The sequence below is a fragment of the Neovison vison genome, chromosome 3 (genome assembly GCF_020171115.1).
Source record: "Neovison vison isolate M4711 chromosome 3, ASM_NN_V1, whole genome shotgun sequence".
Classification (NCBI taxonomy): Eukaryota; Metazoa; Chordata; class Mammalia; order Carnivora; family Mustelidae; genus Neogale; species Neogale vison.
In genome coordinates this window covers 8,213,309-8,229,581 of record NC_058093.1, presented here as the reverse complement: position 1 = coordinate 8,229,581, position 16,273 = coordinate 8,213,309, and the positions used below count along the sequence as shown (strand labels likewise).

At 41.4% G+C, this 16,273-nt stretch overlaps 1 protein-coding gene across 1 annotated transcript in view; it reads left to right on the top strand.

The window, feature by feature from the left end:
- DNAH7 (dynein axonemal heavy chain 7) overlaps window positions 1-16,273 on the top strand; it is a 251,111-nt gene that overhangs the window by 215,935 nt on the left and 18,903 nt on the right. Inside the window, exons 57-60 of the mRNA XM_044241200.1 lie at window positions 433-633; window positions 5,168-5,329; window positions 10,098-10,283; window positions 11,788-11,925. Of these exons, the coding sequence (XP_044097135.1) occupies window positions 433-633; window positions 5,168-5,329; window positions 10,098-10,283; window positions 11,788-11,925 (687 nt within the window). The remainder of the gene's footprint in view (window positions 1-432; window positions 634-5,167; window positions 5,330-10,097; window positions 10,284-11,787; window positions 11,926-16,273) is intronic.

Sequence of the window (16,273 nt, the reverse complement as noted above, 5' to 3'; positions counted from 1 at the left end):
TTACTATTGACTTATGTTTCTCATTCTCACATCACAACCTGGCTACAGCGAGAAGAATGGATTATTCTTAATCTGGCTCTCGGGCAGAGAATTATAGCTATAAATATTTCAGCAACATCAGTTAAGATATAAGGTTTTTTTTGGAATGTCTTATTCTCTACTGTGGCCAGCTCTAAATTATAATACCTTTGTGAACTGTATAGCCCTGTGATTTAAATTTATCGAGAAGCATGGCAACACTCTGGGCCTTCTCAATGAAGAATGTTGTTTCGGGGGCAGAGTCCAGTTTTAAGACTCGTGCCTTCGATTGCAGCAGTAGGTTCTCTTTTGTAGAAATGCCTCCTCCCGTTCCAAGCCATCCCGTGCACATACGATCCAGAGATTTCCCTTGGATTTTACGTATCCATTCCTGTCTAATTTCCTTTTTTGCAGGAGTTAAGCCCAGAATCCACACACCCGGATTTCCGCATTTGGCTGACAAGTTACCCATCACCAAACTTCCCCGTGTCTGTCCTGCAGAATGGCGTGAAAATGACCAATGAAGCACCGAAAGGCTTACGAGCTAATATCATTCGATCATACCTCATGGACCCGATCTCTGACCCGGAGTTCTTTGGCAGCTGCAAAAAGCCTGTTAGTAATGGCTAAGTCTTGTTACCTCAGCCCTGCGAAGGCTTCAAGTGGCCCCTGGTGATCACGGATGTGTGTGGCTGAATAAAACTACAAATTAAATAGGCCTCCTGCCCCGCAGTGCCGTTGGTTTTGATTACTGATTATTGACTATGCTGAAGTCAATTGTATTAATATTTTATTTTAATTTTACCACCAGCCTCATTTCTGCTCAGCTGAGATCTTCTGGGGTGTCATTAATAATGTAGCTTTCTATTTAGAAAGTCAGCTGTAAGCCATTCCCAGTACGAATCTGCAAGGTTGGAGAATCTCGTTTCAGGATATTAACTGAGCTCTCTGCTATTTGGAGCCATATCTTTAAATTAAAACATAAAAATATTTTCTCCATATAGCTATAATGAGAGCCAAAATGATTTTACTCCTTGATTGATAGGACTCATAAGGGTCTTTTTTAGCGTTCCCAGGCAAGCAGGGAAACCACCCACTGCTTTCATGATTAGAATTCTGTGTGTGAGTGTCTGTGACCTAAAATGGTTTCACAGCGTTTTACCATAATTAAAAATGGAAGAGTTTCTTTTTAAGAGGGGTTATGAACCTTGGTAAGTTTTTGCCATGAAACAGCTCATGCTTTTGATATCGGGATATGTTTAAGCACACATCCAAAGAAAACGTTAAAAATAAAGAAGGACTTTCATTAAACAAAAGTCTTAGGTACTGAAAGAGAGGGAGCACCTATGTTTTAACCCAAGTCCAATGTCATCCTGCTCTTCTAAGACCCGCTGTCTGAGTAGCTTTGGCACTGATTGGGACCAGACAGAGTGGGTTCCGCGCAGGGAGGTGGTGAGGGCCTGTCCGCATGTGACAGGCTGCACAGAAGCCCTTTGGCCACATTTCACTCCCTTTCTTCTAGATCTGAAGGTCTCTCCATGGAAGTCACACATCCTGGAAGTCTGGGCATTTACGAAACACAATTGAATCCAAAAGCCCAATCTCCTCAAAAGCCAAAAGATTACATCATCCTTGTCATTTTGACTTCTTACTGGGAAATAATTTTAAAACTTTCAGAGAAGTGGCGAGGATAAAAGTAGGATGAAGAACAGTCCTATGCCCTTTACCCCAGTTCACCTCCTGTTAACACATAGCTTTGGTGGGTAAGGGAGATATGTCACAACCCTTCGCCCCTAAGTAAATACTTTGAGGTCTATTTCTTAAGAATAGCGATATTATCTTACTGTGGCATCGTTATTGGTTTAGTGGATTTGGCAAGGACACACTGTCTAGGTTCCTGTGTCCCATATTTGTCCGTTGACTCAATCACGTCCTCTAGGGCACCTTCCCCGCTCACTGCAGGTTGGTTTAGGGTTAGAATGACCTTTAGTTGTCATGTCTCTTCGCTTCCTTTAATCTGGAACATTGCCTCCGCCTTTCTTTGGCTTTGAGGATATGAACCTTTCTGAAGAATTCATCTCCTCTTTTTTTTTTTTTTAACAGAACATTTCTCCTTTGGCACTTGTCAGATATTTCTTCACAATTAGATTCAAGTTACACATTTTTAGCCAAAATAGGACATTGGTGAAATTGTGTCTCAGACTGTCCCATTGGGAGGTACACAATATCCATGTATCCCTCACTACTGATACGAATTTTGATCACCCAGAGAAAGTGGCATCTTTCTGATTTCTTCAGTGTGTAGTAACAGCTTTGTCCCTGGCAACTAATCATCAGTCTCTGGGGACACATTTTCAAGCCACGCCAATGGCTTGCAACCCCGGCCCAGCTTTAGTGTCAGTGGAGTACCTTGCCTGGTGTAGTAATTTCCTGTGATATTTCCAACTCTAGCTCCATCCGTATTTGACACCTGCCGCTCTCCATTGCAACAGCCCTCCCACCTCCCCCTTTCCTTTAGGGTTAGGGTTAGGGTTAGGGTTCCTTTCCTTTCCTTTCCTGTTGTTGGTACGGACTCACAGATTCCTTGCTTTTTCTCCCAGTGATTTACAGGTCATGACCATCCTTAAGTCTTTGGCTCAAATTGTCCCCAGTTTGGTCAGCAGAGCACCTGCCGGCCGGCCCCTCTGTACTAGGTCCCATCATTTATTACTATTATTGGTGCTGCTGCTGCTGCTGTTGTTGTTATTGTGTTACTTAGGCTTCTTACTTTTTTAGCATAAGGTGCTGCAGGCTGATCTGTCATTCAACCCTGGAACCAGCCACAGAACCAAGGTCTTCTGTGGAGTCCTTGTTCTAGAGACCTAGATCTGGGTTCTAGACGAGCTCAGTACTACTGCCTTGTTTTTGGCTCTTGGTCCTTTCAGGGGAGAAAACTTGGAAATAGATACATGTACTCTCACACACATACACACACATACAAATACATACACACCTATACGTGCCTAAGATAAGGACATGCACACGTACGTTGTCATTCCCACACTTCAGAGGTGATAATTTGTAACAGGATATCTGACTTCCACCGGATCACCCAGGGCTCACTCTTACTTTCCCTCACTCCATATGTGGAATGAGGCACCGGCTCTCACATCATCAGCGCATTGACCGATTTGCTCTGTTCTGCAACATATGTGAAATAGTTCTAGGGGCGCCTGGGTGTCTCAGTCGGTTACGTCCCATTCTTGATTTCAACTCGGGGTCCATCTCCAGGTTCTGAGTTCAAGCTCCACACTCCTTGCGGAGCCTACTTTGAAATTAAATGAAATGAAGTAAACTAGTTCCGAAACCCACAGAGCACGCGTCACTTCGCTTTTTCCCACCTCTTTGGTTAAACTGATGCTATTTTGTTTTGTCCCACAGGGGACATTTCCACCTGCCCTTGGATCAACCTTTGGGCAACATCATGGCTTTTCTGGTGACTGTCACATAATGACATGACCTGTGGTCATTTTAACTTCGAAGCCAGCCTTGATTCAGAAATCAGAATGTGTAGTGTAGTGTGTTAATTATACTTTGCTTTTACGTAAAATGTAGCCTTTGATTCTCCAGAAACTTCGCTAGGACTTGTGGTCAGTGGGCTTCATGCTGTTGGAGGACAGGACAGAGTCAGCTTCCTTCTTTCTGTGACGCACGGGCAGGCGGCTGCTCAGCCTGGCCCGCTCAGTCTGGATACGTGCAGCCCGGGGGCAGGTGGAATGCGCATTCTGGGCCCGGGCTGCGATTGCTTGGGGCTCTCTGACTTGGCAGGGGTTTAAAGCTGAATTTTTGTCTTGTGACTCTTCTCATGGGTTCTCCTTGGGCTCCCCTTCTGGTCCTCCGACTGTGACTCCATTACCCCTGGCACATCCCTCCTTCAGCTGACCGCTCCGGACCCCGTCAGCTGTTGGGTCGTATCATTCACTTCATACAGGCTCTTATGCAGGGATTTTTCTCACCCGAAGATACAAATCCTCTTGACCAAAAAATGTTTCAAATGACCCCTGGCTGACTTTCTTTTTCCTCTTTCTTTTCCTTTTTTTTTTTTTTTCCTTAATAGAGAAAGAGGCAGGGGAGAAAGTGAGAGAGAGAGAGAGAGAATCTTAAGCAGGTGCCACATCCAGCACAGAGCCCAATGCAGGGCTCAATCTCACAACCCGGAGATCATGACCTGAAGGGAAGTCAAGTTTCAGACACTTAACGGAATGAGCCAGCCGAGGGCGCCCTTGACTGACTTTCTTAACCCAACTCCCCATCTGCTCCTCGGGCTCCGCACGTGCTTGGCCCCCCATCGGAGCGGGACTCTGATTTCCCTCTCCCAGTCCATTACCCTGCAGCCTTACACGGCTCCGCTCTGTCAGGCAGACGTTTTGAACTTCTCCCTCTATCCTAACTGCAGAGAATGTGCATCAACTCTCTGGCTGACCCCACTGATTCCTTCTCAACTGGCTTGGACTAAAGACACACCGCGTGCTTCTTTCTCCCTTGGGGATGGGGGCCAGAGGGCTCCCAGCACAGCCACTGCTCTTGCCAAGGAAATCGTCACAAATCCTCTCTCAAACTCTTTTTTGACCACTTTATAGCATTCTCGTGGAGGGTGCGTCGCACGTTCTGATTGCTGATTCAAGGCTGGCTTTGCCATTCAAAGTAACTGCAAGACTTCTCATTACATAAGAGGAACTTGGAAAGTCATGAGGCTGTAAAGTTGAGGCTGTAAAGTTTTAATCCGAAAGTCCTTCTTGTAGAGCTGCTTAATTGGTCTAAACTGTCTCCTTTGAAATTTCTCGGTGGTGGTCTGGAACCACGCATTGGAATTCATTTTTCTTGCCTCATGATGCTTTGGTCGGAAGCGCCAACAGCCTATCAGGTAAGGCTCAACAGACGAGCTCTCTGTGCTCTCGAAAAACCTGGCATCCACAGCTGTGTGTGTCTACGGAACATGTGTATGAATGGACATATTTTTGCCTCAATAGCCTGTAGAAATAGTGAATTCTGTGTTGGTGTACTTTGGGATGGATATATTTGAAACAAAAAGTTACTTTCAGCTTAAAAAATGGTAAGTAAAATGTAATGTTAGGAGGGAATGATGTGGTTCCATTTCTGTTCACGACAGGAGGAATTCAAGAAATTACTTTACGGCCTCTGTTTCTTTCATGCTTTGGTACAAGAGAGACGGAAATTTGGACCCCTGGGGTGGAATATTCCTTATGAGTTCAACGAGACTGACCTAAGAATCAGTGTACAGCAGCTCCACATGTTCCTGAACCAGTATGAGGTATCGTAAAAACCACAGCAAGGACATGACTTATTTTGCTCCTTATCACATTGTGTTTGTATAGTGAGCAGGGACTTCCGATTAATTTCTACTCTTATAAAATGAATAATGAATAATTCTCAACAGCATCTTAAGTCATACTTTGTTATAACAGGATATCATAACTGCTATTGTAGGTGGTTAGGACACTGGTTTGTCTGTCAGGAACCTATATTTTATCATTTATGTTTGACACATAAATGTGTGGGAATCTAAGAGGTGAGTGTATTATACTTATTTTGAAAGGAGTTGGGAAGACCATAAATCAACCGGGCTCTGAAATGAAAAATATAGCCCAAGAGAAGGAAGTGAACACAAACCAGAGATTTACTTTCTTCAAGTGTTAAGAGAGACCTGAGAACATCTGAAATTTAAAAGGAAGGCCTTGTAGCCTAAGAAAAGAACTAAGGATGGACTGTTGGTGACCACTCAATGTCAGTGGTTGGAGAGCAGGCCAAGGAGTAGGGGAAATTTTGGAAAAACAACACAATGAGGAACGATTATCTTAAGGAATACTGTTGCCAGGTCCCATTTTCAAGTCTCTTCCTGCATCCAAGTAATAGAACTCCCACCCAACCTCAAGCTAGAGATCTGGGAGTCACTGACACTCAGTTATTCCTTATCCTTCCCGAGCCACACCCTACTACCCTCTCCTTCCCCTTCTTGCTCGAGCCCACGTCCTATGCCGGAGGGCCCCTCTCTTCCTCGGTTTTGCGCTCCTCAATTTCAGGCCCCTGCAGTCAGGGGCCGTCTGGGAGCAGAGGCTCTTCCTTCGGACGTATTGCCAGAAGGTCAGTGGTGCCTAATGCTACGTCGCAACGCCCGTGTCATTCCTCCCGCTTCTCTCATCGCGGAGACATTTTATCCTCTCGCTTCGTCACAAGAAGGGTGGGTACAGTGCACTAAGATGTTTGGAGAAAGACCGCGCTCACTCGCATTTTATGACAATAGATTGTTGTAGTTGTTCTATTTCTTTATTAGCTACTACGTTATCCTTGTTAACCTGTTACTGTGCCTGACTCATCAACTCTGTCATAGGCGTGTGCACATGGGCAGCCCAGCTCTCGGGGGTGTCTGGCATCCACTGGGGAACTTGGAGCGCATCTCCTGCGGACAGCTGGGGACTGCTGTGTCACTCTCCCACAATCCCCTTGCTTTTCTCTCACTCTGATGGGCTGTTCGAATCTCTGAGCCTCATCATATATTTTCCTTCTACTTCAAGTGCCTTTTCCCGTGCTCCATCTATGTTCGCCTTGCGGAGTCGTTCTTGAACAACCGTCTCAGACTCAGGACCAAGTATGCCTCCTCTTGGCACATTTCTACGTGCATTAGGTTGTGTGTCCTTTGTCCAGCATTGTGCTGAGAATCCTTATTGCTGTAGGTGAACATGGATGAAAGCAGGAGATGATTCCAGACTCTTGGTCTTTTATGATCTACTTGCCTATCATCTCCGTTACCCTTCCCCTAACATACTCTGGCTCAGTAGCCAGAAACATGGGTGCCCTGGCCCCACTTCCCTCGGGGAGTCTTGACAGAGCTGCTGATGCATGTCTGACACTGCGAATGACAAATTTTGGTGCTGAGCAGAACACAGTCTTTCAGATTATGAGCCCTAGACTATATGGTGATTTTGATTTGTTTACTCTTGTATGCTTAGTGCCTAAATACGTATAGGAGGCAGATGACTCAGTAAGTAAGTGTCTGTCTTATGAATGAATCCTGATGAGTGGAAAGATCTTCAAGCTCTCAATAAGAATGGCATCAATACCACGTGTAGGATTTGGCATTGTAATTGCAGCATTTAACATGAACAGGACAGAGGGGCAGTGAGGGAGGGGAATAAAGTAGATGGGTGATGGGTGCTGGGTATTATATGTAACACCAGTGTTACCCAGTGATGAGCACTGGGTGTTATATGTAAGAGATGATTCAGTAAATTCTACTCCTAAAACCAATACTACACTATATGTTAACTAACTAGAATTCAAAAGAAAAATAAAGAGAAAAAATAAAATGAATAGGAGATAGAAGTATTCAATAAATTATGATAGGATTATTGATTATTTGCTATTAGAAAAAAAAACAAGTTAGATTATTTGTACTATGTAATTCCTGTTGGGTTAAAGAAAGGAAATAGGAAAAATTAAGCTGGACAAGAAGAAAATAATAGTAGATAGATATAATCTGCTTGGCAGATGGGCAATGGCTTTGTTTTTCTTGTTTTGGTAGGGTGTGTGTGTGTGTGTGTGTGTGTGTGTTTAAGGCCCACCCCTCCCTCTCACTCTACTCTTACTCCAAAGCAACCAATTTCATAGCTTAGGACATATCTGTGCAGAAGTTGTCCTATGTGCATATGTGTCATACATACATAAGCACAATATACACACAAGTTTTTTTTCTGAAAAACATAATCGTATTCACACAATCATTTTCAGCTTGCTCTTTTCATTCTGCATATATTGTGGACAACTTCCAAAGCAGACAGAGACCTTTGCTTAATGGCTGCTTACGCAGCATCCCCCCTTTGCTCACTGTTAGGATTCTATTTCCTTTTTAGTTTTTGCTAATAAGCAATGCAAAACTGAATGACTCTGTGTACACCCTTGCATACAAGTTGCTGACTTCCAGCTTTGCTTCCACAAATACTCCCTCCATCTGTGGTCTCAACCTTCATCCCCGAGGGCCCAGCAGCAAGCGGCCAGGATTTCTGCAACCCCAGCCAGCATCCCTGGGCCCCCGGGAGAATGCCCTCCCAGTGTGATCGGCTGGTTGTGATCCAGCTGCTGAGAGAAAGAACATCTTACCATCCGTTCTGCGGCAGGTTGGCAGGTTTAACCCTTTTTACATGATCAAACACGTCCCCCTCTCCTCTTTCCTCTGCATCAGGAGGCCCTCCCAGAGGCCAGCTGGTTCACCTTTGGTCTACCTCATATACTGCCTACTTACTTTGCCAGTGAGTTTTCTTGCTATGTTTCATTTTTATGAGGTTAACAAGGCAAGTCCAGGCAGTGCGTGCATCTGATCAAACTCCCATCACATTTGAAGTTGGAAGAACAAAAACATGCTGGAGTTCGTCCTGATCCTGTTTGTTTCTCCACAAAGTCTTGTGGAAAAATGGTCACTGATACAAATTCTCCTAAATTCTCTGCCTTTTATTCTAGTTCTAACAAATAACAAGTCTTATCACTTCCAACTCCTAATTCAGTAAATCTCCCCTGGGTATAGAGATTACTAAAAATAAAAAATATTTTTAAAAATATTTTTAAAAATTTAAAAATGTACCTGGAGTTAAACAATGTTATTGTTTAACCATCGGTTTTTTTCCCCGAGTGATAATGTTCAGTTTTGTTGAGAGCAATGAGACATAGAATGCTCTGAATTGCTGGTGGATATTTAAGTATTTATGCTGATGATAAAACACATTACAATATGAACAATTAATACTTTTGCACTCATAAACATTTAAAAATTCTTCATATCAGAGAATATAATTAAAAAGCAAACTAAAGGGAAAAAATATTTTCACAAATTTGATTAAAAAGGATAATGTGTAAAACAGCTTATGTCTACTATGTATATATAATATGTAACATATATTATATATTATAATACATATATAATAAATCTATTAAAACTTTAATTGAAAAAAATGGGTAGAAGGCTAGTTCACAGAACACGTTATTAAACATGAAAAAACTATAAACTCTACTGATATTCTAAGAAAGCAAATTAACGCAATATTACTTATCTTTGGTCAAACAAATTAGCAAACATTTTAAAACTGACTCCTACAATTACTATAGCCTTTCAGAAAAGCAGTGTGGTGGGCCGCCTGGGTGGCTCAGTCAGTTAAGTGTCTGACTCTTGATCTCAGCTCAGGTCTTGATCTCAGGGTATGAGTTCAAGCCTCACATTGGGTTCCAGGCTGGGCATGGAGCCTTCTTAAAAAAAAAGAAAAAGTAGCTTAGTGACATTAATCAATTGCTTTTCATAAACTCTTGTATCTTTGACATAGTAGTTTTCTTTTCAGGAATCAAAGAATCATTAGAAATTTTAAGAAATGTATATTTAATGAAACATAATTTAACACAGCAGTTAATTAGGAGTGACTGAAGGGGTCAATATGAGAAGATAGTTTTTAAAATGTTTTTTTGTTTCAAGTTTTAAAATTCTAGTTAGTAAACATGTAGTGTAATATTGGTTTCAGGAGTTCATCACTTACATATAACATCCAGCTCTCACCCCAAGTGCCCCCCTTACGCCTATTTCCCATCTAGCCCCTCCCCCACGTCCCTCCCTGCATTAACCTTCAGTTTGTTCTCTCATTAAGAGTCTCGTACGGTCTGCTTCCCTCTCTCAGCTTTTCCCCCTTCCCCCATGTTCCTCTGTTGCTTAAATTATTAAAATATTTTAAAAGAGTGTTTCATGAAATGGTAAAAGATATCTTACAATCTGAGCTTTGGTAAAAAATTATATGCAAAATTGCCTCTACAGGGATTGCAATTGTCAAACCCAGAGGGATATAAAAACTGCAGGCAATGTATCCTGATTATCTCTGAATTATATTGGGTTTGTTTTAAATGGCAGTCAGCAAGGTCAGTGTTTCGGGGATGGGATTCTGGTCTCGCTCGCTCTGTGCCTGGCACACAGTAGGTGTCCCAGCTCTGCGGGACTCTGCCCGGGGCTGGAAGCTCCCCGCTGGTGCAGTGACTGGAGCTCTGGGTTCTAGGAACTGCCGTACGAGGCTCTGCGGTACATGACGGGGGAGTGCAACTACGGAGGCCGCGTGACCGACGACTGGGACCGGCGCACGCTGCACAGCATTCTCAACAAATTCTTCAACAAAGAATTAGTCCAAAACCCAAGCTATAAATTCGACTCGAGCGGCATCTATTTCGTTCCTCCTTCTGGCGATGTAAGTACGCCCTTCAAGAAAACGAAAAGCAGTAAAACCTGAAATTCCTCTGATAAAACGGTGATTGTTTTTCCCCCAGAGGCCTCATTTTTTGGGTTAACCCTCATGTGTGCTTTTTCCAGCCTTCTTGAAACAAACCTCAGGCATATGTAGGTAGTGGTTTGCTGTTTGCTCCAATGTGAGGACTTCCAGAAACGCCACTCGCCCAAGATCTTTCTTAGTGACCTGAAATTCTATCGCCATGAATCTGTCCCTTCGGTAAAAAGACATTGCCCCCAGTTAAAATGGAAATACCCACGAGAAGGGTTGCAAAATGATATTAACAAGAATAGTTAATATCTAGATCATGCTTACTTATTTACAAAGCAGTACAGTAATTATCTCACTAGAGCATCAAATTAACATCGGTATTATGACTCAGCCCTTTTTACAAATGAGAAAGCGGGTTGACGGAAGTTAAATGACTTGCCCAAGGCCACACGTATAGAAAGGGGAAGAGAGTTACAGAACCATCTACTGCCAAGAGTCCATTTCCTTCTGCTCCTTTTTCCAGGGCTGCCTAGTGGAAGATGCGGTATCTGCCTTCACATGATCACACAGTAGGCGCCCAGGGACCGCCAGGACAATTGAATTGGTTCTCATTTTATTCCGAAAAATCAGAAGGGCATGTATTGAAAGTTAAACCTATGACCACGTGCATCAGAGGCACATACCACAACCACATCGTCCACTAGGATTAACGCTGGCTGAGAGCAGATGTCAGTAGGGATGAAGAGAAGATCAGTCCCAGAGCCTCGGTCACTAGATAAGTGGACGAGGCCCACATGAGGAACCAGGGGTATCAGGATTTCACGTGAGAAAAAGGCGAGATGAAGTCAGGTGTATGTAACATGACCCATTTTGAGAAACCGTCAGTGACCAGTCCCCCAGCCCCACCCGCCCTATGTGTCTATAAGTGTTGGTATGACTGTGGGCGCCTGAAGAAAGGTTTGCAATTTTGACAGAAGTCCATGACAATAAAATATAGAACGTGTGAACATATGCATAAAGAGAAATGTTAATGGTGATTATCTCAGGTTAATAAGCATGTGGGTAATGTTTACTTTTCTGAATTACATGGATTTATCACACAAGGAAATAGAAAAATCAGAGTAAAGAGAAAAAAATTATTTTTATTCTAATCAATGAAGAACAATCATCAGTAAATGTGGCACAGAAAAATTTCTCTGGAAGAAATTGTCTAAATAAGGTGGCCAGGATATGCCTCTCTCCATTTTAAAATCCATTCCAATTGAATGGGACATTTTATTTTTTTCTTCCTAAATGTTTCCTTTTTTTTTTTAACTTTGGACCAGGTTGAAAGAAAATGAAAGCATTTGGTGTCCAGTTCCACAGGCTCATCCACTCAATAACTCGAGTACTGGAAATTTTCTCTTCTCAGAGAGAAAGTTCTACAGGATAATTGATTTTTAACCTCCTGACTCTCTGGTATTCATCTTCGCAGCACAAGAGCTACATCGAATACACAAAGACTCTGCCGCTGAACCCTGCCCCAGAAATCTTTGGGATGAACGCCAACGCCGATATCACCAAAGATCAGTCGGAAACTCAACTGCTGTTTGATAACATTCTCCTCACCCAGGTATGCGCTTGAGCAGGAACCACTCGTGCGACTGGAAGGGAGTCTGCCGAGCAGCGTGGGCCATCTGTTCCAGTGGAGAACCATTTTAAGGAAAAGATGAAAATTCCTATGTACCTTAAATATGAATTTAAACATGAAGTATACGCGCATATGGTTTGGGTTGGCTTTTTCTTTTTCCCCATCAGCCTTTTGATTTGGAAAGAATTGTTGAGTATCATTGAGCTGCTAGGAGTTCCATTTCGCCTTTCTTACAGAAACCGTGTTCAAGGGCATCGTATTTTCTTTTTCTTCCAAGTTTTTATTTCAGTTCAGGTTAGGTAACGTATAGTGTAGTATTGGTTTTAGTAGAGTTTAGTGATTCGTCACTAAAACACACAGTGCTTATCACAAGTGCCCTCCTTAATACCCATCCCTCATCTAGCCCATGCCCCGCCGCCCTCCAACAACCCTTCGCTCGTTCTCTATGGTTAAGAGTTTCTTATGGGTTGCCTCCCTGTCTGTTTTAATCTTGTTTTATTTTTCCTTCCCTAAGTTCATCCATATTGTTTCATAAATGCCACATAGGAGCGAAATCCTATGGCATTTGTCTTTCTGTGACCGACTTATTTCACTCACATAGTACCCTATAGCTCCATCTACAACATGGCAAATGGCAAGATTTCATTCTTTTTGATGGTTGAGAAATATTCCTGTGTGCGTGTGTACATTTATGTGTGCACATATGTATAAACACACCACATCTCCTTTATCTATGCGTCACGCAATAGATACTTGGGCTCTTTCCACAGTTTGCTGCTGTCAATAGTGTTGCTATAAACATCAGGGTGCCTGTGCTCTCTTCAAATCTGTACTTCTCTATACTTTAGGTAGATACCTCTTAGTGAAATTGCTGGGTGATAGGGTAGCTCTATTTTTGACTCTTTGAGGAACCTCCATACTGTTTCCCAGAGTGGCTGCACCAGCTTCCGTCCCCACCAGTAGTGCAAGAATGTTCCTTTTCTCCACATCCTCACCAACATTTGTTTTTTCCTGAGTTGTTCATTTTAGTCATTCTGACTGGTGTGAGGTGGTATCTCATTGTCGTTTTGATTTGTATTTCCCCAATGATGAGTGATATTTAGCAACTTTTCATGTGTCTATTAGCCATCTGGATGTCTTCTTTGGAAAAATGTCTATTGATGTCTTCTGCCCATTTTTTAAGTGGATTATTGTTTTTTGGGTATTGAGTTTGATAAGTTATTTATAGCTTTTGGATCATACTCTTAATCAGATATGTCATTTGCAAATATCTTCTCCTATTCTATAGGCTGTCTCTTACTTTTGCTTATTGTTTCCTTCACTGTGCAGAAGATTTTTATCTTGATGAAGTCCCAGTAGTTCATTTTTGTTTTTGTTTCCCTTGCCTCAGGTGACATGTCTAGTAAGAAGGTGCTATGGCCAAGGTCAAAGAGGTTGCTGCCTGTGTTCTTAAGGATTTTAGGTCTCACATTTAGGTCTTTCATCCATTTTGAATTTATTTTTGCGTGTGGTGTAAAAATGTAGCCCAGTTTCCTTCTTATGCTTGTCATTGTCCATGTTTCCCCATAACCATTTGTTGAAAAATCGTCTTTTTTCCACTGGATATTCTTTCCTGCTTTGTCAAAGATTACTTGGCCATATAGCTGCAGGTCCACTTCTGGATTCTTTTCTGTTCCACTGATCCACATGCCTGTTTTTGTACCAGTACCATACTGTCTTGATGATTACAACTTTGTAATAGAGCTTGAAGTACGGAATTGTGATGCCACCATCTTTGGGTTTGTTGTTTTTTTTTTGTTTTTGTTTTTGTGTTTGTGTTTGTGTTTTTTTCCAACATTCCTCTGGCTATCTGGGGTCTTTCTGGTTCCATACAAATTTTTGGATTGTTTGTTCTAGCTCTGTAAAGCTGGTGGTATTTTGATAGGGATTGCATTGACTGTGTAAATTCTTTGGTAGTATAGACATTCTAATAATATTTGTTCTTCCAATCCATGAGCATGGGATGTTTTTCCATTTCTTTATGTCATCTTCAATTTCTTTCATAAGTGTTTTCATAGTTTTCAGAGTATAGATCTTTTACCGTTTTAGTCAGGTTTATTTCTAGGTATCTTATGGTTTTTGGTGCAATTGTAAATGGGATCGATACCTTGACTTCTCTTTCTGCTGCTTCATTATTGTTGTAGAGAAATGCAACATATCTGTATGTTGGTTTTATATCCTACAGCTTTGCTGAATTCATGTATTATTTCTGGCAATGTTTTGGTGGAGTCTTTTGGGTTTTCTACATAGAGTATCATGTCATGTGCAAATAGTGAAAGTTTGGCTTCTTCCTTGCTGATGTTTTAAATTTCTTTTTGCTGCCTGATTGCTGAGGCTAAGATGTCCAGTACTATGTTGAACAACAGTGGTGCTAGTGGGCATCCCCTGTCATGTTCCTGACCTTAGGAGAAAAGTCTCAGTTTTTCCCCATTGAGGATGATATTAACTATGGGTCTTTTTTTTTTTTTTTGACAAAGAGAGATCACAAGTAGGCAGAGAGGCAGACAGAGAGAGAAAGGAAGAAGGTTCCCCACTAAGCAGATAGCCTGATGTGGGGCTGGATCCCAGGACCCTGAGACCATGACCTGAGCCAAAGGCAGAGGCTTTAACCCACTAAGCCACCCAGGCACCCCAACTATGGGTCTTTTATATATGGCCTTTATGATACTGAGCTTTATTCCTTCTATCCCTACTTTCTTGAGGTTTTTTTCAAGAAAGGTACTATATATTGTCAAATGTTTTTTCTGCATCTGTTGAGAGAATTATGGTTCTTATCCTTTCTTTTATAAATGTGGTGTATCATGTTGATTGATTTGTGAATATTGAGCCACTGCTGCAGTCCAGGAAAAAAATCCCACTTGATTGTGGTGAACAATTCTTTTAACATCCTGTTAGATTCAATTTGCTAGTATCTTGTTGGGAATTTTTGCATCCATGTTCATCAGGGATATTGGTCTGAAATTTTCCCTTTTTAAAAATGTTTTGGTAGAGTTTTAATATTTGACAAATTTAATATTATTAAATTAAATATTAAATATTAATATTTAATATTTGACAAAAAAGTAGAGTTTTAATATTTGACAAAATGTGCAAAGAAACAAATGCATAAACACATTATTGCTACATTAAGGCAATATGAAAAGTATACTCGGAAATCTCAGTAAAGTGAGAATGTAAGTTTCTAGCTTTCACTGAGCTAGAAAGAACTTACAGAAAGAAAAAGAGAGAGGAAACGGGATGGGAGCAGTGAAAGGAAAACTCTCAAACAGACTCCATGCTGAGTACAGAGGCTGACACATAGCTCGATCTCACAACCTTGAGATCATGACTTGAGACTAAATCAAGCATCAGATGCTTAACTGACTGAGCCACCCCGGGGCCCTCTAATTCTCCTTTTTAGTAGGGTGCTCTGTCTGGTTTTGGAGTCAAGATAATTCTGGCCTCATAGAATGAGTTGAGAGGTTTTCCTTCCATTTCTATTTTTTGGAACAGTGTGAGAAGATTAAGTGTTAACTCTTCTTTAAATGTTTGGTAAAATTCCCCTGGGAAGCCATCTACCATGGACTCCTGTTTCGTGGGAGATATTCGATGACTAATTCAATTTCTTTGATGGTCATTGGTCTGTTGAAATTTTCTGTTTCTTTTTGCTTCAGTTTTGGTAGCTTATATTTTTATAGGAATTTATTTATTTCTTCCAGATGGCCCAATTCATTGTCATATAATTGCTCATAATATACTCTGATAATTGTTTGTGTTTCTGCAGTGTTGGTTGTGATCTTTCCCTCTCCTTAGTGATTATTTATTTGGGTCCTTTCTTTTTTCTTTTTGGTAAATCTGGCCAGGTTATCAATTTTGTTAATTCTTTCAAAGAACCAGCTCCTAGTTTTGTTGATCTGTTCTGCTGTTCTTTTTTTAATTTCTGTATCCCTTATTTCTGCTCTAATCTTTTATCATTCCCATTTTTCTGCTGGTTTTAGGCTTTATTTGCTATTCTTTTTCTAGCTCCTTTAGGTGTAAGGTTAGATTGTGTATTTGAGATTTTTCTTGCTTCTTGAGGTAGGATTACATTGCTATATACTTCCCTCCTTGACTGCTTTGCTGCATCCCAGATGTTTCTGGACTACTGTGTTTTCATTTTCATTTGCTTCCGTGAATTTTTAACTTCTTCTTTAATTTCCTGATTGACCTATTCATCCTTTAGTAGGATGTTCTTTAACCTCCATGTATTTATGGTCAATCCAAATTGTTTCTTGTGGTTGGCTTCAAATTTCATAATACTGTGGTCTGAAAA